The 24871-nt window shown below is 34.6% G+C and overlaps 1 protein-coding gene across 1 annotated transcript in view; it reads left to right on the forward strand.

Annotated features, from left to right (window-relative positions):
- LOC145240375 (zonadhesin-like) overlaps positions 1-24871 on the forward strand; it is a 175170-nt gene that overhangs the window by 32705 nt on the left and 117594 nt on the right. Inside the window, exons 4-7 of the mRNA XM_080103956.1 lie at positions 6373-6408; positions 12121-12687; positions 16656-16682; positions 24288-24529. Coding sequence (XP_079960082.1) covers positions 6373-6408; positions 12121-12687; positions 16656-16682; positions 24288-24529 — 872 coding nt within the window. The remainder of the gene's footprint in view (positions 1-6372; positions 6409-12120; positions 12688-16655; positions 16683-24287; positions 24530-24871) is intronic.

Below are 24871 nucleotides of genomic sequence, written 5' to 3' on the forward strand. Positions count from 1 at the left end.
ATATACTCAATAGGGGATCCCTTCAGTCTCTGATAGACTATGGATACCGACAGTAAGGGTGACTGCGCGTGAAATTTTGGGGACAGGAGGTGCGCAATCTCCAACCGCATCTCTCCTGAGACGACTGTTAAATACCAGTGGCAAGTAGAGTATATGTACAGGACGACTGGAAAGAAATGCTGAGATAAGCGGAGAGCACATGCAGCGCTTAGAATTCCCAAATGGTCACCCATCTGGTACTAACCAGGCTCAACGTTTCTTAACTTGGGTGATCTGACAAGAACCGGTGTGTCAACGCGATTATGCCGTATATGTATACACCCAGCTGTCAAGGTTGTTGTTTTTTTTGGGGGGGTGATATATCCCACCGCTTGAATTGATTGTTTGGTTTCCAGCGCTTGGGGGTGTTCTGTGAGAGATTTCAGATTAATAATTAATTAATTCTTCAAACACGCGAACCACACTTTAAATCTTATATCTAAACGGGAGTGTTACACAACAGGGAATCCCACCCGTTGAAAAAGCGCCAACTAAATTTGCCAAATTTATGATGGATGTGTAGAAACTTGCTAACACTCAGGATAGATCGTCAAAAGAGACAATGGACAGATTATTTAATGAAACAGGTCACTGATCTAAATTGAACTGTAAGTAAATATATATTCTAGAGCCAAGCTATAAAGCGTAGCTGGATTAAAAAATATATAAATAAAAACAGAATAGATGGATTAATGTTGACGTTTTGTGTAAAACATCGTCCATTTTGTTTAAACGCTATTGAACTACCCCATGAGTCAACTATGTAAAGTATAAATATATAGAAGTTTAAATCTAAAACTCAGTGTCAACCATGGACGAAAAGGTATCAGTCCTTTGGTGCCTTTGTGGTAAGCGATTTACTTCGTTTTTATTAGTAGTTCTTTTTTGTTTTCTTTTTTTTTTTTTAGTTTACTATCGTGACTTATAAACTAATTAATTTGATTATAAACTAATTAATTTGACTTATAAACTAATTAATTTGACTTATAAACTAATTAATTTGACTTATAAACTAATTAATTTGACTTATAAACTAATTAATTTGAATTATAAACTAATTAATTTGAATTATAAACTAATTAATTTCGAAATATTTCAAAAAATTAGTTACAGTACGGTTTTTATTTTGAGTTTTATTTTCACAAAGTTTCGTCCGATTCAACCTCCGACCTTATTCAAGTGTATCATGGCGAACCAAGTGATCTTTCTGTCGAAATTCTGTGCAGATTCCCAAGTTTGACAGAAAACTTGCAAGTTCGACAGAAAGATTCACAAGTTCGACAGAAATATCCCCAAGTTTGACAGAAAGATTCCCAAGTTTGACAGAAAACTTGCAAGTTCGACAGAAAGATTCACAAGTTCGACAGAAATATCCCCAAGTTTGACAGAAAGATTCCCAAGTTTGACAGAAAACTTGCAAGTTCGACAGAAAGATTCACAAGTTCGACAGAAATATTCCCAAGTTTGACAGAAAGATTCCCAAGTTTGACAGAAAATTCCCAAGTTCGACATAATGATTCCCAAGTTCGACAGAAAGATTCCCAAGTTCGACAGAAAGATTCCCAAGTTTGACGTAAAGATTCCCAAGTTCGACATAATGATTCCCAAGTTTGACAGAAAGATTCCCAAGTTTGACAGAAAGATTCCCAAGTTTGACATAATGATTCCCAAGTTCGATATAATGATTCCCAATTTCGACAGAAAGATTCCCAAGTTCGACATAAAGATTCCCAAGTTCGACAGAAAGATTCCCAAGTTCGACAGAAAGATTTCCAAGTTCGACAGAAAGATTCCCAAGTTCGACAGAAAGATTTCCAAGTTCGACAGAAAGATTCCCAAGTTCGACAGAAAGATTTCCAAGTTCGACAGAAAGATTCCCAAATTTGACAGAAAGATTCCCAAGTTTGACATAATGATTCCCAAGTTCGACATAATGATTCCCAAGTTCGACAGAAAGATTCCCAAGTTTGACATAAAGATTCCCAAGTTCGACAGAAAGATTTCCAAGTTTGACAGAAAGATTCCCAAGTTTGACATAAAGATTCCCAAGTTTGACAGAAAGATTCCCAAATTTGACAGAAAGATTCCCAAGTTTGACAGAAAGATTCCCAAATTTGACAGAAAGGTTCCCAAGTTCGACATAAAGATTCCCAAGTTCGACAGAAAGATTTCCAAGTTCGACAGAAAGATTCCCAAGTTTGACAGAAAGATTCCCAAGTTTGACAGAAAGATTCCCAAGTTCGACACAAAGATTTCCAAATTTGACAGAAAGATTCCCAAATTTGACAGAAAGATTCCCAAGTTTGACAGAAAGATTCCCAAATTTGACAGAAAGATTCCCAAGTTTGACAGAAAGATATCTAAGATCGATAAAATCTACCCGTAGAACGTTCCATCGGCTGTAAAAACTGAAAATAACATTCAAGATAAGAACGATTAATTCAAAGTGCGATTAATTCAAATCATACTAAACATCTGAAATGATTCTGTAATTTAAAAATTTGGTAGAAAATCATATTCTACTTATTTTGCTATACGTTATTATTTTTTCTGGCGAGTTTTCGACTGTAAACTATTCTGCATTCTTATCAATTTTCACATATTTTCTGCTTGACTTTAGTTTTGTTTTCTAAAAACGACAAAATGTATCCCATATAAAAATAATAGTTTCTCTTTCCGATAGTCACAGTTTTTATTTCACATAATAAACACATTGCATAATTTGTCTCATTTCGAAATAGAAGAGATTTAAACTACTTTTAGAAATGAGAAATATTATATTAATAGTAAACTAGTGAGACCTGTGGAAATTCCACAGGGGACTGATTCAAATGTAATATACTGATGCTGGTATTCTGTAGATATTCAGCGCAATTGGAGACGCTGTTATATTAATGTAGCTATTTTGTTAAAATTGCAAAAGTCTTTATCTAAGCTAGCAGGGACACCCGGCGTAGATAGGTCGTAAAGTACGCTTAAATAGGATGCTTTAATTATTGCAGATTTCGTATATATTATTATAGAGTTAATGTTCTTTCGATTTTATTATTTATAAAGTTGCGATTTTAAAAATTAAAAAAATATCAACAAACAGAAACATCAATTTCAAAGGCGACTCTGTTACATCAAAGAACCTACTGTTGATTTTATATGTCTGATCTTACTGCTTGTGCGGTGATAATGGCTTGAATTTAAGTTTAAAATAAAAATGTCAAGTATCATGGTTCAATTGTGCTTTGAACAGAAACATTAATTTCGAACGCGCAACTGTCATATCAAAGAACCTTCTGTTGATTTTATATGTCGGGCTTTTTTGTGGTAATAAATCTTCTAAAATGCACTTGTAATATCAGGCTGTGTAAGGTGTTAACTTTGGTCAAAGCCGCCTGTTTTTTTTTTTGTTTGTTTTGTTGTTTTTTTTTTCATTGATTTTTTTTCGATTATCAATACTTATTGATAAGGGGAGTAGAAACTTCGTTTAATAGTGCTTCTAGTAAGTCGGCCTTAATTTTAATTACTGCTTGTAGTAGTGCTCTGGTGGCGTCCTGAGTTTTATTTTTTTCACTCATCACTTAAAAAAAATGTTTTCTTAAGACAATAAAAGATAATATAATCTCAAAATCTCATTTTATTTTGAACATTTTTCATTTTACCCTTTAAGGGTATACTGAATAAAAAATTGCTTTCTTAAGAAAATAAAAGATAATATAATCTCAAAATCTCTTTTTATTTTGAACATTTTACATTTTACCCTTTAAGAGTGGATTAAATAAAAAATGTTTTCTTAAGTAAGATAAAAGATAATATAATCTCAAAATCTCTTTTTATTTTGAACATTTTTCATTTTACCCTTTAAGCGTATTCTAAATAAAAAAAGCGGATCGGAGAGCAGACCGACCTATTCTCAAAGTAAAAAGTCGCAAAAAAACACAAATATTACGGCGAGGGGGGACTGAAGGGGCCAACGTCAAATCGGGGCTGTAAATCAGTTCTAATAATGGAGGACAGATTTACTAGAACGTCGTATGTGAAACTGAACTCCCTTCTAAATGTTTAAATATTAATATTTTTTTCATTTTTTTTTTATAATTTGGTAGCTTAGTGTCGAATGATCCGCAGAAATATTTGAAAACAAAAACGGAAAAGAAAAATTGTAAGGAGTGCTGATTGTTCAAGTGCACCTACATATTTTTTTAAATATTTTTTTACCCAAGTTGTGAGTGATTTAAATTAGAACTTAATATAAAAATACGTTTTTGGTGTTCAAAATTATTTATTTACCATTATTGTACTTGAATTTTTCATTTCAAACGAAAACAAAAGTAAATATGTTTTTTCTAATGTAAAAAGAAAAATTACTTGATCAATTTACATATTTAAAAAAAAACTACCTGTTTTTTACAACGCAGCCCAACGTAGTTTACCTTCTATAAAGAAATCAAAATCTACTTTTCTTAAAGATATTATTAAAAAAACGGAATTTTTTTAATAATTAAAATTTAATATTTTAGCGTGGGGTATCACCTTTCTATATATATTTTACATAAAGTGAGACCAATAATAACCCAACAAGTCACGGATAGTCTAATATATAATCGGAATAAGGAATCGAAAAAATCGGAACTTCGTGGGGTATCTTAATCTGTATCGGTATCGGAAAAATTTGTGTCTATTTTGCGATGCCAAAAACGATTCTTTTAATTGACTGTTTTATTCTTTTTCTTATTCTCTTCTACAACGATCTGCCCGATAATCACTTCGTAGTAGCAAATACTGTTTTGTTAGAGAAAAATATTCCAGCGCTGATTATAATACTAAAATAATTAATATCTATTGATTTAAAACTATTCGTAAAGCCCCCCCCCACAACAGAGGAGTTACTATCTTTAAGAGTATATCTGAGAAAATTGACCACATCTGTTTACTCATCCTTCGCCTAGCATTCACATTTGCGGTGACTTCAATGCTATGTCCATGTTCCGTTCATTCTCCTCTGGGATCCTCCGACCATTCCGTTGTAGCATTTAAGATAAAAATGAAATGTAAGAAGTCATCAGACGTACCTCTCCACCGTACTGTAAACCGATACTCTATGGTTGACTGAGATACCTTCCGTACATTTATATCTGATCTACCTCTCCATTCCATGTTTAAAAAGGATGTGGCCTCTATAGTATCAGACCTGGCGGAATGGTTTATTGTAGGCATAGACCGATTCATACCATCCAAAAAATTCCAACAAAAACCTAACAGTCAGCCATGGTTCTCCCCAGAATGTGCTGCTGCTATCGCGCACAGAAATCACTTTTCCCATAGCTACTAACGTAATAGATGTACTGAGACTAAAGCTGCTTTCAGGACCGTCAGCAACCACTGTAAAATAGTAATAAAAAATGCAAGAGAGCTATATGCTCAGTCCGTTAACTCCAAAGTAGTTGAGCAGCGTCTTGGTTCCCACCAGTTTTGGCAAATAACAAATAGGATCCTGAACAGAAGCGTACGTTCTATCCTAACCATTATCAATGGACCAAAGATCTACTCGTCAGAATCAGACAAGGCCAAATTATTTGCCAAGAACTTTGCAACAAATTCTACCCTATGCGACGAAGGTCATCAACCCTCCGTATTGATAAGTGGTGACCTCCATTTAAAAAAAGGACCTTATCCAGATTTAAAATGCTCAATATCTATGATAGAGCCTTATATAAGTAGAAAAAGTCAAGATATTATAGAATTAAATTTACAATAGTTTATTCAAAACAAGGAATTCGGAAATAAAGGTGATATGTTCCTTATTCTACTGTGTTTCAAAGAAAGGCTTTTTCTCCTCAGAGGATAAAAAGTTAGAGAAAGGTAAGTGTTGTAAGTATCTATTTTTGCTGGTTATCTCAATTTTTGAAAATAGTCTGAAAATAACAACAGTGTGAAAGAAATTTTATAGATAAAATGAAAGGGAGTTAAATACAATATGTCTAGTTATAAATATCCAGTAAAATCCAACAGTTTGCAATAGGTGGGGTGATTAGTGAGTCCAAGCAATAACATCTAAGATTAAAAGAATTAGTATTGCTCAATCTAGCCCTACCCCTTGTACATCCAAGACTAATTGCAATTACCAAAACAAACTGAACTGCCCATTAGATAATAAGTGCTTACACTGGGATGTAGATTTCATATTAATTTGATAATTTCTATTTGTATTAGTTCTGATACAAACTGATGAAATTAGATAAATTCCGATCTTTAATGGACAGGGAGACAGATAAACAGACAGATAATATCTCTTATTTTATAAAAGATAAATATAATCACTGAATTGTTTTTTCTTTACAGCCATCATTTTTTTAATCCCTCCCACAGCATCAACAGGTAAGTGCTAGATTTATTTATTTCTTTTTTGCTTACAGATTGTTTGTATCTTTAAGATTATATATATTTTAATATTGCGTTAAGCAAACATTGCACAAGGCAGATTTAATAAATGCAAATCAATAATTTTATTTTTATCATATGATTCTCCATGAAAAGATTTTCACAAACAATTTGTAAACTAAGTTCATCGCCGCAATGTTTTATCACTGCGCCTGTTTTACAAGTATTTTATTGGAATATGGTCGGATGAACCCGTTGCACGCGTCCCACCCCCTGATGTACATTTCCCCGAAAAACATTAATTTCAAATTCAAGACTATAAAAAAAAGACGGTGAACATTACTCAATAGTAAAAGCATAGTGTTTCAGTATGATAACGTGAGATGTCACACAGCAAGATTCATTCATGAAAAGGTCATGAATTTAAATTAGGAAGGTTTCCCTCATCCGCCTTATTCGCCTTCTATTGCCTCATCCCACTACTATCTTTTCTATCCAAATTTAATATTAGCATGGGAGCCCGGCGTTGCCCGGGTGTTTGGTGGTTTATGTTGAGCAAAAAAAAAAGTGGTAGTAGGAAGGCAGTCTCGAACCCGTACCGTAAAGGTGAAAAAGAACGGGAAAAACGTGACGTCTTTGCTGTTACGACCACCGCCAAATCGGAAGTGACGTAGGTTTGAATTAAGGCTACACAATCGAAAAGAGGGGATGACTTTCGAAAATATCGGCGAAAAAAGCCCCCTGTAGAAAAGTTTCCAGTTGAAGGTGAAGAAATTAATGTTTTTAGCCAATTTTTCGATATTTGTCGTCTGATAGGTCGACCTTCAAAATGATACTGATCTTGTGAAAATCCGTCGCCTGTCAAAAGTTTTAGGCAAACATACGTACATACATTTATATATTGGTAGCTCAAGTTTTTGACCCAAACCGATTAAAAAGCTCGCCCTATCTCTAAATACACTTTATGTAAAATTTACAAATGTTTAGACCAGAAATTGTGTGAGTAATTTTGTAGAGACCGCAGCGGTCAATTGTTTTTATTTTGACCCCTATTATGACTTCTTAACATTTATTGTTCTGGGCTCAAATCAAGTTATTAAGTTAGATCCATGTCCAAGGAACCTATATCTAAAATTGCAAGTGTTTAAACCCTACAATTGGCGGATGATTTTAGTAGAGTTCTGAAAAGTCAAATCGTCGAACTTTGACCCCTTATCAGCCAAATTTCTAGTCGAAAACCGATTACAAAGATTTTCCCAATCTTCGTACCCTGTATATTATATTTCGAGTTTGTAGACTGAAAATTAACAGAAATATTTCGTGGGGAAATTTACAAAGACACACAAAAAGATAGACAGACAGACACTTTCACTTTTCTAGATATATACATTTAGTAATCAATTTTATTAACACAAAATAGCAAAACGCAACAAGTTATCCAAAAAGATAGAAGTCATTACATTTATATACCGTTTGAGTGTTTGACTTGAAACCTCGTATTGAAGGCATCTACAGGACGTCTCCTAGCATCCTGCCTCATGAAGCAGACACACGCCCAAAAAATACTTTTTTGTTGTTTTTTTTTGTTTTGTTTTGTTTTTTGTTTTTGGGGGGGTTTTTTTTTGGTTTTGTTTTTGTTTTTTTGTCGCGAGCGACAGGGAAAACTTGATGAGATGTTGAGACGAAAATCTTTTCTAAATGTCTGTTGATGAAGCCGTGCGGTCGCTAAGCATCATTAATTCATGAATCAGACTTTATAAGTGTTGGCATTCGTTTCCTTGATATCTTTCGAGTTAGCAATATTTAAAAAAAAAACATAGAATTACAAGTAGGATGACATGAAGGAAGGTTGCTAACGTCCCTAAGTGAGAGTGTTTCTATGGAACAGACATGATTCGAACTTAGTCAATCCAGGTTCTCAGTCCGTGACATTAACCACTTAACCGTCGCCTTATTTCTTGGGTCAACGCGACACCATGGTTCTTATCAGATCACCGAAGTTAAGCAACGTTGAGCCTGGTTAGTACTAGATGGGTCACAATTTGAGAAGTCTGAGCGCTGTATGTGCTCTCCGCTTATCTCGGCATTTGTTTCCAGCTATCCTGTACACTTCACTTGCCACTGGTATTTAACAATATCGATTCAGGAGAGATGTGGCTGAAGATTGCGCACCTCCTGCCACGAAAATTTCACGCGCAAGCAACCCTTGATTTTGGGCCATGATCAAAGTTTAGCATCTGTTCTTCAGATGCTGCACTTCAATTTCTTGTTCTCTGTCAGTGGAGGAGAAATCTTTCACGACTGAGACAATTTTTATTATTGTTCCTTTTCTCTTACGTTAAAAAAACGGCCCTGGTGTCTAACTCTGTCCCGTGGGGAGGCATTGTAAATAGGAACCCTTCGTGGGTATCCATAGTCTGTCAAAAACTAAAGGAGCCATTTGTATTTATTGGGGAGGATACTGCATAAGTACCTGATGGTGGTGTTTATTTGTTTATGTGTATATCTATTTTCGTATATTTTTAAGCTTGTGAAAAGTCGGGATTGGGATTTGCTTATGTTACACTTTTCTTATAACAAAAAACAATAATCTACAGTTAGATAATAAGGTCATTATGCGGGTTAAATAAAATATACAACACACCGTACATGGTGTAGGTCATGATAGGACAAACATACAAATGAATGGGTTCTGGAGAAGATTGCATTATACCGAAGATTGCTGGACAACGTCGATGACAGGAAATTGCGATTTTTGGGGACATATGGCCCGAAAAGACGGCCTAACAAAAGATGACGTGAGAAACGAAAACAAGAATGTTAGACAACATGAAATACACACCGGATATTATCATGGTTGAGTTGCACAGAATGGCACAGAACCGGAGTCAATGGCGAAGACTCGTGAAGAGTGCCACAGCTGGTTAGTAATGACCATTTCGTCAAAAGTGATAGAGAGACGCCATCTATTTCCTGTGGCATTCTCCTTCGACCAAAGACTGTACTCTCCTTGGCTATGTCGTTAACTATATGGTGGATCACTTTCTTTAGATTCAAGCGGCCAAATATATGTATTCGAGAAATGTATTACTAATCACAGTAATTGGTTTCCAGAGCTAAACAGATGCAGGTGTTCACAGAGCGTATAATTTATCTGCATATATTTCCTCTATTCTGTGCCTAAATGTAAACGCACATTACATTACTGGACGTGAAAATGATAGTAGAAAGACTAATGTAGAGATTTCTCAGGGGAAAAAGGCATGTCATGAGATGGAATAAAGATACACCAGTATGAATTGCTCCAAAGAATTAAGACGGAAATCAAACAAAGAACCAGTGAATTTACTGGAAGCCTGGGAAAATCACGGATTACAATAGAAAAATAAAAAGTAAAGGGCTAGTTGTTAAAACTGGAAAAAAAGGATAAGATATTCTAGTAAAAAATATAATAAATTTATAGCTTAATATATTGCAGCATTAAGAATTGAGCATAAAATATTATAGATTGAATTAAACAAAAATTCTCACTGCTGCAATATTTTTTATTATAAATTATTATAATTTCTTCTAGAATATGTTGCCCTTTTCTTTTCCAGTTTTAACAACTAGTCCTTTACTTTTCCATGCTTAAGCTTAGTCATATTACTTTTCATGCTCGCATATTTCTATTGTAATATATCTATTAAATATATCAAATATCAAATGCATATATATATATATATATATATATATATATATGAGCAGTGAAGCTTTAAACAGTTCTAAATGAATAAAACTGCCGCTTAACCATATATTCAAACAATACCATGTTTAAATGATGCAGAGAATAATCTGTAACAATAATTTCAGCATGTTTTCTGTATTTCTTCAATTTCTAAAAGTGGTGACCCCGACGTGATGGAAAATAATGGTAAAAAGGCTAATGTACTGAATGAAGATACACCAGTATTAATTGCTCCAAAGGATTAATCACTGATTTACTAAAACTGCCCACTTGTGGGGCTCCGCTGGCCTGCTTTCCAGTTGACTACAACTTGATTGTCTTCAAGTCCAATGTAAACAAGTTCTTGTTGAGCCGCCCTCTTGTACAACTAAATCATACCCTATTTCGACCACTAACTTTTAATACGCTTTTGTCTCGGTGACCACTTGTGGCACAACGAATATAGCCTCATTTGGGGGAGCTGGGGCTTCTACATTAACAAACCTAATACCTAACTTGTGCCTTACTGTGAGGAGGCGAGAAAGGAAGGTGTTATTATTGAAAAACAAGACGGCTTCAGTAACCATTGTCAACCAGGTATGACTCGAGCCAAGAGAGGCAGTTGTTTATAACAAGTCAAAACGATATAAGACCTTAGAATTTAAAAGGTTAAACCCGAAAGAACTCATGAATACAAAAACAAAACAATGTTTAAACGTTATGTATGAATGTCCCCCTCTCACTATCCCTCTATTTCACTCCCCTTCTCTATGGGTGTCTCTCTCTCTTTCTCTCTTTCTCTCTTTCTCTATTTACCTCCCTTTCTCTCTCTTTATAACGAAGAAAGAGAAAATTGAATACGATTGCATCGTTTTAAACAGTTGAAGCTTGGATTCTGAGGCTGACGGATGCGACATAACAGTTTAGCTTCATGCGTGGAGTTTCAACGGGTCTTACTTTAAATATGCTCTGCCAGTGTTAAACATAAAATCTATACACTTATAAAACTCAAATGACATTGTAACGGGTATTGTAACCAAACATCAGGTTTACGACTTCCGGTTGCATATGCGTGTATAAACAAATAAGCAATGCGGCAATAAAATGTATTGTTTTACTATGTACGTTTTCAGCGTCCCAATTGTTGTTTTTGTTTTCGCGTTTAAATTAAAAGATATATCAAAATTTGAATTTTACCATTTAAGTATTGTGGTATCCGTTTAGCGCACATTTACCTATAAGTATGGCAAGCCACTTATAATTCAATAGGTGTAAGTTTTTTTTAAATAAACAATTATAAACAGAACGACTCATAAAAATCTACCTATATTCTTTTTCATTATAATATACTTTCATAGAAATGTTTTTGTTATGTCACAAAAAAACTGTTTTCTTTACGTCATGAGTGCGACGCTCATGCATTAATTTCATAGCTAAAATAAACTACTGACCCAACGGGTCACGGGTAATTTAGTATATTATATATTTTTCTATAAAATAATGTATTTGTTCGCTATTTTTATACAAGGGTTAAATTTCAGCATATGGTCCCTGCCATTTAATGCCGACCATGGAAATTCTTGTAGCGACGCAATGAAAACTCAAGAAGCAACTCATCCTAGTCGGTTATACCCAACGACATATCCACCCGTTCATGTTTCCATGTGGCTATCGTTTGACATTGTTTATTCCCTCTCGGGGAGTTAGTTGCGTCCCCATGGCGTCCATCAACCAAGTAAATCTCCGCAGAAAACGGTAGTGTCACACACTGTATACTCATTAAACCTTTATCCTTGATTAATTATAACTCCTAAGTGTTAGAATACTTTTTTAGAAACATATCGGGGGGTAGTTGTCAACATCATAAAGTGAAAGTGTTTCTGGGAAACGAACTGGAATCGAGCTTGTTAAAACCAGATTGTAAATCCTTGTTAACTAATTAGCCACCGTTCCTTGACTATGCTGTTTACTTATATATTTATCTACCCATCAATATTTTTCAGATTGTGAGAAGTCGGTCGCTGATATTGTTTTCCTGCTGGACGAATCTACAAGCGTACAGCACCACAACTTTCGAAAAGTCAAGCGGTTCGTGATAGGAGTAATTAGAGCCTTACAAATAGGAGACGATAATGTCCACGTCTCTCTGGTTACTTTCGGTTCAGGTGTCTCAGTAAAGTTCAAACTCAACGAATATTCGAATAAAGAGAGAATGATCAAAGCCATCGAGGACATCAGCTATAGACGCGGGTCCACTCACACGTATATGGCTCTGAAACGAATCCGCAATGTTGTCTTTTTACAAAGAAACGGTGATAGACCAAATGCTCCCAACATCGTTATCGTCATCACTGATGGCAGATCAACTAATTTGTATAAGACGGTAAATGAAGCGATGAAACTCCAGGAGTCAGGTGTCGTGATGTTTAGCATTGGTGTTGGACGCCGCGTTCGAGTTGAAGAATTGGAAGCAATGGCGAGTATACCGAAATCCGAGCACAAATTCACGGTCGCCAACTTTGACGCACTGAAGGGCATTATGGAAAAAATTGCAACGAAGACATGCGAAGGTAGGTCAATTGTATACGAGGTGCCTTCAATGCCAGATTCTTTTGTACAGGCATTTAAAAGTGTCGTAGATTCTTAAAAATCTAGTATGTGATCACTAATGCAAGGACAACATCGTTTATCCCCCCCGGGGAGTTAGTTGCGTTCCCATGACGTCCATCAAGCAAGTAAATCTCCGCAGAAAACGATAGTGTCACACACTGTATACTCATTAAACCTTCACCCTTGATTAATTGTAACTCGTAAGTGTTAGAATTCTTTTTTAGAAAGATATCAGGGGATAGTTATCAACATCATTAAGTGAAAGTGTTTCTGGGAAACGAACTGGATTCGAACTTGTTAAAACCAGATTGTAAATCCTTGTTGTTAACTAATTAGCCACCGTTCCTTGACTATGCTGTTTACTTATATATTATTATTATTATTATTATTATTATTATTATTATTATTATTATTATTATTATTATTATTATTATGTTCATTGTTTTGACTCTCGGGTGTGTATCCGTTGATATCTTATATGCTTTTATATAGAGTGATTTAGTTCTCAGTTGATTAATTGTATCTTACTGTTTCAGATATACTGCTCGACATTCAACAGGCTCCATTTAACACCTGACCCAGTTTATACTGTAAAACAGAAGCAACAATTAGTTCAGAGCTGTAATTTGCCACATAACCCGTAGAGATATAAATCATTGCACATGCAACATTTCAGCTAGATCAGACAACTGGAAGTGGGTCAGAGGCATTACTTATTGCACGCTCCTCGTATACTCGAAAGTCAAAACAATGATAAGAATATTCTGTTGTCCTAACCCTAGTTATTACTGTACATCTAATGAGATAACTAACCAATTTTAATGACTTCAGCTCCAAATTAACAGCTACAGAAAGAATTGGAATACACTCTACTAAAGTCTGATTGTCACATCTGGAGATTTTCACAAATTCAATCTGGACGTGGGGATACTTTAAGAGGACGATATGTCATAATATTCTGTTTTAAACTTGAAAAATAAACGCATGAAATGCTTCAGTTTGCTTTTGGACAATCTTGCGTGAATCAAGCATTAGTGTTTGAGTGGCATAGCAGATTCAAGTAAAGCCGGAGTCTGTGAGTGATGATGAGAGGTGTGGGAGGAGTAAGGACGTCAGAACACCAGAGTTTAGTGTCCAAATAAGTAATTACATTGATAAGAACCGTTATGTGTTTATAGGTACAATAAGTGCAGATTTTGATGTCAGTGTGGGAACTGTACACACAATTATTCGGGAGAAACTGAAGATGCGGAAGATTTGCGAAAAGTTTGTCCCAAAGATGTTCCATTCTTGTCAAAAACTATTTGATCAAGATGGGTATAAAGACAGTTCCTCGCCCTCCCTATCACCCAGACTTTCCTCCCTATGACTTTTGGTTATTCCCTAAGCTTAAGAAAACCCGTAGAGGCGGTCATTATGAGACAATTGAGGAGAGGAAAAAGGCTGTGACGAGGGTAATTAACACGCCCGCACAAGAGTTATTTAATGGGGTCTTCCAGAATTTGGTGGAACGATACAACAATGCATTGCAGCCGGAGGAGATTACTTCGAAGGGGCTAGAGTTTCATGAGTTTTTTTATAAATAAAAGTGCGGATACGAAAAGAGTCTGGAAACCTATCGAAATCATCTCCCGCGTTCATGTAACTCTGGTCTGCGCTAATTATCTCCCTTCATGATTTTAATTCTCCTTATATTAAAAACAAAACTAATTTTAAAAAACTGTATGATGTATGTACCCGTGACAAAACGAAAATATCATATAAAAACAAAATTGATCAAGTTATTTACTTTTTATAAAGAAAATTACTTTTAAGCGATTAATGGGAATTCCTAGGCATTACAACATAAATCTAGTTGGTATGATTTATTGTGGAGTTATCTCCTTCCTTTTTATATGTGTTTTTTATTAAAATGTCGAACGAGACAGTCACCTCTTGGATACTCATTTAATTTAATTTTCTGATTTACGTAAAAATAAATGTACTTCATCAATTTGCGTGATTTTTGGAATATTAAATTTTCGTTTCGTCACGAGCACCTATGTCATAAAGATTTTTCTTTATTTTTGTTTTTTTAATATGGGTGAAATTCTGAAGAAGATTCATTCCGGGGGGGGGGACGGGTTAAGAGATGGTCTCGTGTTGCCGAGAGTAAAGTAAGAGGTCCGAAAGACTTTTTTTCTCTAATCTGATCGGCGAACATAAAGCACTGTGCAAGGGAAGAAAGTGAAGAAAGATGTGGATCTGGCTTCAGATCGAAAATCATTTAACTGCATCGTTCGTTACAGAACAAAAATAATTAATTACACACATGTATACATGTATACGTGTATGTGTGTATTTTTTCATTGGTTGGTTTTAAGAGATCAAGGGAGATAACTCCTCCTGGAGCTAACACTTGATTTCCTTACGATTTGAATTTATATCCGAGGGATCTTTTTAAGCTGATATCTGTATTTCGTGCCAGCTGTGCCCTCCAGGGATTGTTTCCAAATACTTCTCAAGATTTATTTTCATTCGTCCAGTTACTCCTATCATATTATGTTGATTCCATCATCTAAATGTTAAACAAATTTTATGATTCATCATTCCTTATTGCATAATGTCGTAGTTATCTCCCCCTTTCATAATAACTCTCTATGAAAGAGATATAAAAGTGTCACCACGGGTCAAATAGCCGACATTACAACCTTCTCAAAGTATCACGGTTAGAAATATTAAAATATAAAGGGTTTTTGTGACGCAGAGATCGAAAAATAAAATTGAACACCAAGCGCCATCGAGGATGGACACTTTTGTCCTGAAACAAAATGTTTGAGCCTCCCTGTTAGAATTTCTCGGTAAAGGCTCCCCAGGTTATTAGTGATAAGACAACTCCTCAAAGAGAAAAGACAAAGCCTGGGAGGATAGACGTCCTAGAACTGTATAGGAACAGCAACCAAGTAGTAGTAGTAGTAGTAGTAGTAGTAGTAGTAGTAGGTAATACTTTTTTCGCTTTCCTGCAACTTCTTTTCCACTAAAGAAACGTTGTGATATTGCTTTTGCTCTATCGCTATTTCCATGGCAAGTGCTCGTCTGAACTCCAATCTATGGTCCTCTTTGCATAACTTTCACAAAAAACACTTCACTATCTACAACCATTATATATGATTTCCCCCACACTATATGGGTCTAAATTTAAACGCAGATTCCTTGAGCAAAGTTTCTTTCCCAGAACTGCCCATCTGTAGAACACTGTTCCACTCGCATGCTTCTCGGTTGAGTACAACACGGTAGCCTTCAAATCTAATGTAAACAAGTTCTTTACCGATTATTATATATTCTTACATTCATTAAACTCTAATCCTCGAGTGGCCTTCGGGCCTTGATAAATTATGACTCCCGAGTAAAAATAAATAAACAAATAGACAGGAACATACCGCAATTAACAGAGGAAATGCCATTTTAGATATGAAATAAACTCTGTTCGTTTGTCGAACTCTCTCCATAATTAATCAAATTATATCCAATTTACACAATTACTTATTATTACACATTCTTACATTCATTAAACTCTTATCCTCGAGTGGCCAAAATACCGCAATTAACAGAGGAAATGCCATTTTAGATATGAAATAAACTCTGTTCGTTTGGTTGCCGAGGAAAAAAACGTACAGAAGTTTTGTTTATAATCATATCAAAAATGTGAAGTGAAAATATCTGTCAAAATTCTACATAGTGTGTGTGTGTGTGTGTGTGTGTTTTCTTTTATATAAATGTAAACGATGAAGTTTATCTGACTTTTTGTTCATAATGTTATCCGCAAATATATTTCTTAATGTGACACTCTAATACCCAATCTGAGGATAAACAAAGTAATTAATTTTAAGAATTATTCTAACGTAAACTATCGTAAAGTTTCTAATAAAAACAATCTTTATCTTTTCAGTTAAGCCGCCACCGCAATGGGACCATGGTACGTAAATAACATGTTTCCAACTTTTATTGTTTGAAATTCTCCATTTTTTCGTTTTAATATAAAATAATATATATATATATATATTCTTATATAATTATACATATATATATATACATACATATATATAATGCATCTGTGTGTCTGTCTGTGTGTCTGTGTACATTTCCCTACGCAACATGTATATATATATACGTATATAGGTATATATATATATGTGTGTATATGCGTATATGTGTATATATATGTATATATATGTATATAAGTCTATATATATGTGGGTATGTATATATATGTGTGTATATATATATGTATATATATGCATATATATATGTATATATATGTGTGTGTATATACTCTGTCAATTTTAAGTCTACAGACTCGAAATTTGATATACAGGGTACTGAGATTTGTGAAAATCTATGTGGTCTGTTTTCGGCCAGAAATTTGGCTGTTAAGGGGGTAAAAGTTCAACGATTTGACCTTTGAGAACTCTACCAAACTCCTCCAACAATTTAAGGTCTAAATACTTGAAATTTTAGATATAGGTTCCTTGCACCTGGATCTAACTTAATAACTTTATTTGAGCCCTAAAAATAAATCTTAAGGAGGCATAATAGGGGTAAAAGTTTAAAAAATTGACTGTTTTTTTTTGTTTTTGTTTTTTTGGCTCAGCATACACCTTACACCCGGGCAACGCCGGGCACCCATGCTAGTATATATATATATATATATATATATATATATATATATATATATATATATATATATATATGTGTGTGTGTGTGTGTGTGTGTGTGTGTGTGTGTTGTAGAAGTATGTCCACTGTCTTAACTCATTGAAATTTTCAAAAAAGCATATCTATATAAAAGCCAAGTACGTCCAAGGATGGAATACTGCTGCCATATCTGGGCAGGAGCTGCTAAAAATAGTCTATCCTGCCTTGACAGAGTACAAAATAGACTTCGTGGCTTAGTGGGGGATGCCCTTTTCTCTTCCCTGCAACCTCTTTCCCATAGAAGAGACGTTGTGAGCCTGTCTTTGTTTTACCGTTATTTCCATGGCAAGTGCTCGTCTGAGCTCCAAACTCTGGTCCCCCTCGCCAATCTTTTACGAAAAACACCCGTCTAGCTGAAGCCACTGTCAATAATTTTCCCCACTCTTTATATGTGCCTAAATCAAAACGTAGATTCCATTAACACAGCTTCTTTCTTAGAACAGCACGACAGTGGAACTCTGTTCCGTCTGCCTGTTTCCCATCTGACTACAACTTGGATGTCTTCAAATCCAACGTAAACAAATTCCTGATTAACCGCCCCCTTATGTAGACACTTTATGAAATCTCAACACCAACGTACAACGTACTGTACATGCAATAACCCTTATCCCTGAGTGGCTTCCGGGCCTTGGTAAGTGGTGAACTCCTTGTAAAAAAAAGGAATTGTTCAAAGACCAATATGAATGAATATTGTTTTTAAATATACATATTATTTTTATTTTAATTTTAAATCAATATAAATCTTCTGCAAAAAATACAAAAATATATATTAAATACATATACGTTAATATTTTATATATATATATATACTAACATTTCAGACCGGCGTTGCCCGGCTGTTTGGGAGGGGTGTTTTGTGAGGAAAAAAATGTGATAATAGAAAGGCAGGCTCGAACCCGTAAAGCGAAAGAGGAAAAGAATGGGAAAAAACCTGACGTCTTTGCTGTCACGACCATCGCAAAACCGGAAGTGACGTAGGTTTAAATTAGGGCTACACAATCGAAAATAGGGGATGACTTCCGAAAATATCGGTGAAAAAAGTGGCCCCTGCCTGTAGAAAAGTGCCCACTTAAAGATGAAGAAATTAATGTTTTTAGGCAATTTTTCGATATTTGTCGTCTGATAGGTCGAGCTTAAAAACAATAATGATCTTGTGAAAATCCGTCGCTTCTGGCAAAAGTTTTAGGCAGACATGTAAACATACAAACATACATTTATATATTGGTTGCTCAAATTTTCCACCCAAACCAATTAAAAGGCTTGCCCTATCTCTGAATACCCTTTATGTCAAATTTCAAACGTTTAGACCAGAAATTGTCTGAGTAATTTGGAAGAGACCCCAGATGTCAATTTTTTTAAAACTTTGACCCCTATTATGACCCTTACAGATTTATTGTTTTATGCTCAAATAAAGTTATTAAGTTAGATCTATGTCCAAGGAACCTATATCTAAAATTTCAATTGTTTATACCCAAAATTGGCGGAGGAGTTTGGTAGAGTTCTCAAAGTTCAAATCGTTGAACTTTGACCCCTTAACAGCCAAATTTCTGGGCGAACGGATTACAAATTTTTTCCCAAATCTTAATTCCCTATATATCAACTTTCGAGTCTGTAGGCGTAAATAGACAGATTTATTTAGTAGAAAAATGCATACAGACACACAGACACACACACACAGACACTTTCACTTTTATAGATGTACTAGAATTTTAGCCCGGGTGTTTGGATGTGAATGTTGAGCTAAACAAATGTGGTAATAGGAAGGCAGGATCGAACCCGTACCGCGAAGGAGGAAAAGAACGGAAAAAAAAACCTGACGTCTTTGCTCTTACGATCACCGCAACACGGGAAGTGACTTAGGCTTAAATTAAGGCTAGACAATAGAAAGTAGATGATGGCTTTAAAAATTATCGTAGAAAAGTGCCCAGTTGAGAGGAAGATATTAATGTTTTTAGCCAAATTTTAGATATGTGTCGTCTGAAAGGTCGAACGTCAAAACGATACTGATCTTGGTAAAATCCGTCGCTTGTGTCGAATGTTTTAGGCAGAATGCAAACATACATACATACATACATACATACATATATACATATATTAGTAACTAAAAATTTTCGACCTAAACCGATTAACAAGATCGCCCTATCTCTGAATACCCTTTATGTAAAATTTCAAATGTTTAGACAAGGAAATGTCTGAGTAATTTAGAAGATACCCCAGAGGTCAATTTTTTTTAACTATGACCCCTATTATGGCCCCTTAACATTTATTGTTTTGGGCTCAAATCAAGTTTGTTAGATCCATGTCCAAAGAACCTATATCTAAAATTTCAATTGTTTATACCCAAAATTGGCGAGGAGTTTGGTAGAGTTGTTAAAGTTCAAATCGTTGAACTTTGACCCCCTTAACAGCCAAATTTCTGACCGAAAACGGATTACAAAGGTGTTCCCAAATCTCAGTACCCTGTATATCAAATTCCGAGTCTGTAGACTTAAAATTGACAGAGTTATTGCGTAGGGAAATGTACACAGACATACGCACACACACACACACACACACACACACACGTTCAATTTTATAGACATATAAATAGACTAGCATTTCACCCCGGCGTTGCCCGGGTGTTTGGATGCGTGTGTTGAGCCAAAAACAGTGGGAGTAGAAAGACAGGCTCGAACCCGTACCGCGAAGGACGAAAAGAACAGGAAGAAAACCTGACGTCTTTGTCGTTACGATCACCGCCAAACCGGAAGTGACGTAGGTTTTAATTAAGGCTAGATAATAGAAATGAGAGGGTGACTTTTAAAAATATCGGCGAAAAAGCGAACCCGTCGAAAAAGCGAAACATACACACATTTATATATTGGTAACTTTATGTCAAATTTCAAAAGTTTAGACCAAAAAGTGTCTAAGTAATTTGTTAGAGACCGCAAAGGTTAAAATTTTTTAACTTTTACCTCTATTCTGACCCCTTAACATTTATTGTTTGGGGCTTAAATCAAGTTATTAAGTTTGATCCATGTCCAAGGAACCTATATCTAAAATTTCAAGTGTTTAGACCCAAAATTGTCAGAAGAGTTTGGTAGAGTTCTCAAAGGTCAAATCGTTGAACCCCTTAATAGGTAAATTTCTGGTTGAATACAGATTACACAGATTTTTCCAAATCTTAGTACCTGTATATCAAATTTCGAATATGTAGACTTAAAATTGACAAAGTTATTGCGTAGGGAAATGTACACACACAGACAAACACACAGACACGCACACAGACACTTCACTTTTATAGATATACTAGCATGGGTTCCAGGCGTTGCCCAGATGTTTGGAGGTGTATGCTGAGCAAAAAAAAAAACGGGCAATTTTTTTAACTTTGACCCCTATTATGCCCCCTTAACATTTATTGTTTTAGGCTCAAATAAAGTTATTAAGTTAGACGCATGTCCAAGTAACCTATATCTAAAATTTCAAGTGTTTGAACCCAAAATTGTCGGAGTAGTGTGTTAGAGTTCTCAAAGGTCAAATCGTTGAACTTTGACCCTCTTAACAGCCAAATTTCTGCGCGAACACGGATTACAAATTTTTTCCCAAATCTCTTTACACTGTCTATCAAATTTCGAGTCTGTAGGCTTAAAATTGAAAGAGTTATTGCGTATGAAAATGTACACACACAGACACACAGACACACAGACATATTCACTTTTATGCATTAAACAAAAATATATACGTATACATAAATATATATGGAAACAATTTTGCGTTTACTGTAAAGATTATACTCAAATATTATATAAGTATAAATCATGTAGAATATCTGCATGAATATAATTACCCGTAATAGTTTACTAAAGATGATCATCCCATAAGACAACCGAAAAAACTAATAGGGAATTAATTAAAATGAATGTTTAAAAGAATATACAAATTAGCTAGATCTTCTGCTAGTGAATGCAATTCCACAACCCATATATAAGAACATTGTATTTTCTTTTTTAATAAATAGAAAAGAGCGTTTTTAATATGAATATCAATACACACAAAATAAAAACGAATTTATAGGAGTATAGACACACGCATATATATATATATATATATATATATATATATGTAAAGTAATGTTTTTTACTAACCGATAATCTAAAAAAAACATTACTGGTCCTATTGCCTCGACATTTTGCGATAGTGTTTTTATATAATCCAGGCGTGTTTTTATATATTTAAAATGAAAAATATTATAATATTAAAAAACTTTCTTTCGAAATCGTTTTATCTCAGCGAACATCGATCATTTTGAACGTAGCAAATATTTTTTTTTTTTTGGAGGAGGGGTCGTCATTTTTTCTTAGCGATTTTTTTAATATTCTGCATTACACTAATATGGTTTATTTTCATATATTTACTATCAAATAATAATAGTAATAAAACAAATTCCTGTGTCTCGAAAAATACCGAAAAATATTGATTTTGTATTTTATTGTTAGTCACGTGCGTAAGAACACTTCTTTTTTACCAATCGCGTATTCGTTGCTGAAGTGGTCAGTATTTTAAACGTTAAACCAACAAATATATTCGTTTAAATTTCCTAAACATTGCAACATAAAAAACAAATCATATTTAAAACTTTATTTTAAATGCTGCAATACAACCGTTTAAGCAGCATAAACAAATAGTGATTATTGAACCTGGATATGACGATGTACTGTTTTTTTACGAGTCGCGTCTACATTGCTTTCGTATATATATATATATATATATATATATATATATATATATATATATATATATATAGTTAATATTCTGTTTATCTCTATCTATCTATCTCTCTCTATATCTATCTATCTATCTCTATCTCTCTGTTTTTCTCTCTATTTCTCTCTCCATCTTCTCTTTCTATCACTTTCTCCATATCTCTTTGAACTCCCTTCTTTCTCAGACTTCCTCTATATCTCCCCCTCTTCTGTCTCTCTCCCTTTCTCTGCCTGTCTCTCTGTCACTACATCTCAATCACACTATCTCTGTCTATCTATCTCTTTCTCTATTCCCCTCTTCCTTTCTTTTTTTCTATCTCCATCACTTTAGCTTACTCTCTATCTATCCTTCTCTAATCCTTCATCCTATATTAGTCTCCTAAATTACTTACAGTGAATAAGACATTGTCAAAACATGGAAAAAATCCTGTTTAAGCCACTTAAATTACTTAAGGAAAGTTAATTGAAAATTACTGTTAATTAGAACAGGAGGAACTGGTTAACCTTTCTAATTAAATTCATTTTGGAAGCCACTCGATCACACTAAGAAATAACCTTCGATCTTGCTTCTTGCGGAATAGATGCGACCTTATAACCAGGTAGAAAAACTGCTCATTCTGCTTTGAAATTACAATTAAACATTCAATTTTTCAAAACTCTCATGTTTAATATCTCCAAAACATCTAGAATGAGAAAACTAGTGCATAAATGCAAACTTACTGTTTTGGATGAATGCACAATGGCACACAAAAAATCACCTGGAGCTCTTGATCGAGTTTTGCAAGATTTACGTTACAATGTCAGACCATTTGGAAATGCAGTAATACCGCTTGCAGGAGATTTCAAACAAACGTTACATGTAATTCCTCAATCAACGTCAGCAGATGAAATGAATGCTTGTCTTAAATACTCTACTTAGCGCACCAATTATCATGTTGCGAAATATAAACCAACCCATGTTTTGCAATGGCACATAGCTTGCAGTAGAAAAAAAAATAATGTACATCATAGAAGCAACAATCTTGACAGGTCCTTTAAAAAGTGAAGATGTCCTCATTCCACGCATCCTTATGATTCCACCGGACACGGTATTTCGATTTAGGAGATTGCAATTCGCAATTCGATTGTCGTTTGAAATCACTATCAACAAAGCTCAGGGACAATCTTTACAATTGTGTGGCTTACATCTACACATTGACTGTTTCTCACAAGTTCAAAATATGAAATTTTCACAGTTTTTATTTATTACTTTTGAAAAGGTAACCATTACAATATTGTTTCATATTGCGATTAATAAGTCTTCAAAATTATGCATTTTCTGCATATTTAGTCACGTATTCATCAGATTACCTTATATATATATATATATATATATATATATATATATATATAATAAAATTAATGTAAAATAAGAAAAGGTCTTAGAACATCAACTTTTAAAAAATAAAACAGATAATTATGCAAGATTTTACTTTAAGAGAAGTTAAATATTGATGAATTAGACATGCGGCGAACATAATTGTAAGTATAAATATTAAAATAATAAATAAATAAAGTAAAACTATTCCAATATTCAAATATATATATATCACACACACACACACACACACTCACACACACACACTGTTCTTATTTACTTGTCTCCTCACGAGGGCAAGGTTTAACTCAAGGTAGATTTTTAATATGTGAAAAATCCAGCGCCCGCAAAGGGGTACTCTGAATAGGAACAAAATAAAATTTGTCTCAGTCTAGAGAGATTTCTCCTCCACTGACCGAGTACAAAATCGGCGGAATGTAGTCTGTCTGTCTCTCCCTCTCTCTCTCTCTCTCTCTCTCTCTCTTTCTCTCTCTCTCTCTCTCTATATATATATATATCTTTTTCTCTCTATTTCTCTTTCTATCTTTCCTCTCCTCTCTTTCTATATTTCTCTTTCTATCACTTTCCCCATCTCTCTTTGAGCTCCTTTCTCTCTCACTCGCTCTATATCTCCCACCATTTCCTAAAACTGTGTGGGAAATAATGTGAGGAGAAGCAATTTCGTCAAATAATTTCTGCAATTTATATATTTGTTTCATTTATTTCAGACAAAGTATGTGTGTGCAACGCGCATGGTGATCCCCACTATGAAACTTTTGACGGAGAAGTGATCCATTTCATGGGCGTTTGCAAATATATTTTGGCTAAAAGCACCGATGACGCCGAGATGTTCTTTGCCGTTGAAGTTAAGAACGAACATCGTGGAAACAATCGAGTATCTTATACGCAAATGGTTGATGTTAAACTGATCGACGTGACAATTCGATTGATGCGGGGGAATGAAATACGGGTAAGTCTATTACGGAATATCAGAACATATACAAAAGCTGTTTTACACCTTAATGTTGTTCTGATGCTTGTCAATACGATGTGCATTGAATAAGTTTTCAGACATTTTTGTACAGGCATGAAAACTTGTAGACTCTTTAAAATTCAGTATTGGAATACACACTACTAGAGCGTTATTTTCACAGCTGGTGAATTTCAAAAGTGCCATCTGGATGTGAGAACCTATCAGAAAACCGATATCCAATATAATTCTGTTTTAAACTTGAAATAATGCCAGAGAAAGGTGTGGAATGCTTACATGAACCGGGCATCGGTGTTTGAGTGGCATAAGAGATTCAAGAAA

The sequence above is a fragment of the Euprymna scolopes genome, chromosome 19 (genome assembly GCF_053919585.1).
Source record: "Euprymna scolopes isolate OS-2025 chromosome 19, ASM5391958v1, whole genome shotgun sequence".
Lineage (NCBI taxonomy): Eukaryota > Metazoa > Mollusca > Cephalopoda > Sepiida > Sepiolidae > Euprymna > Euprymna scolopes.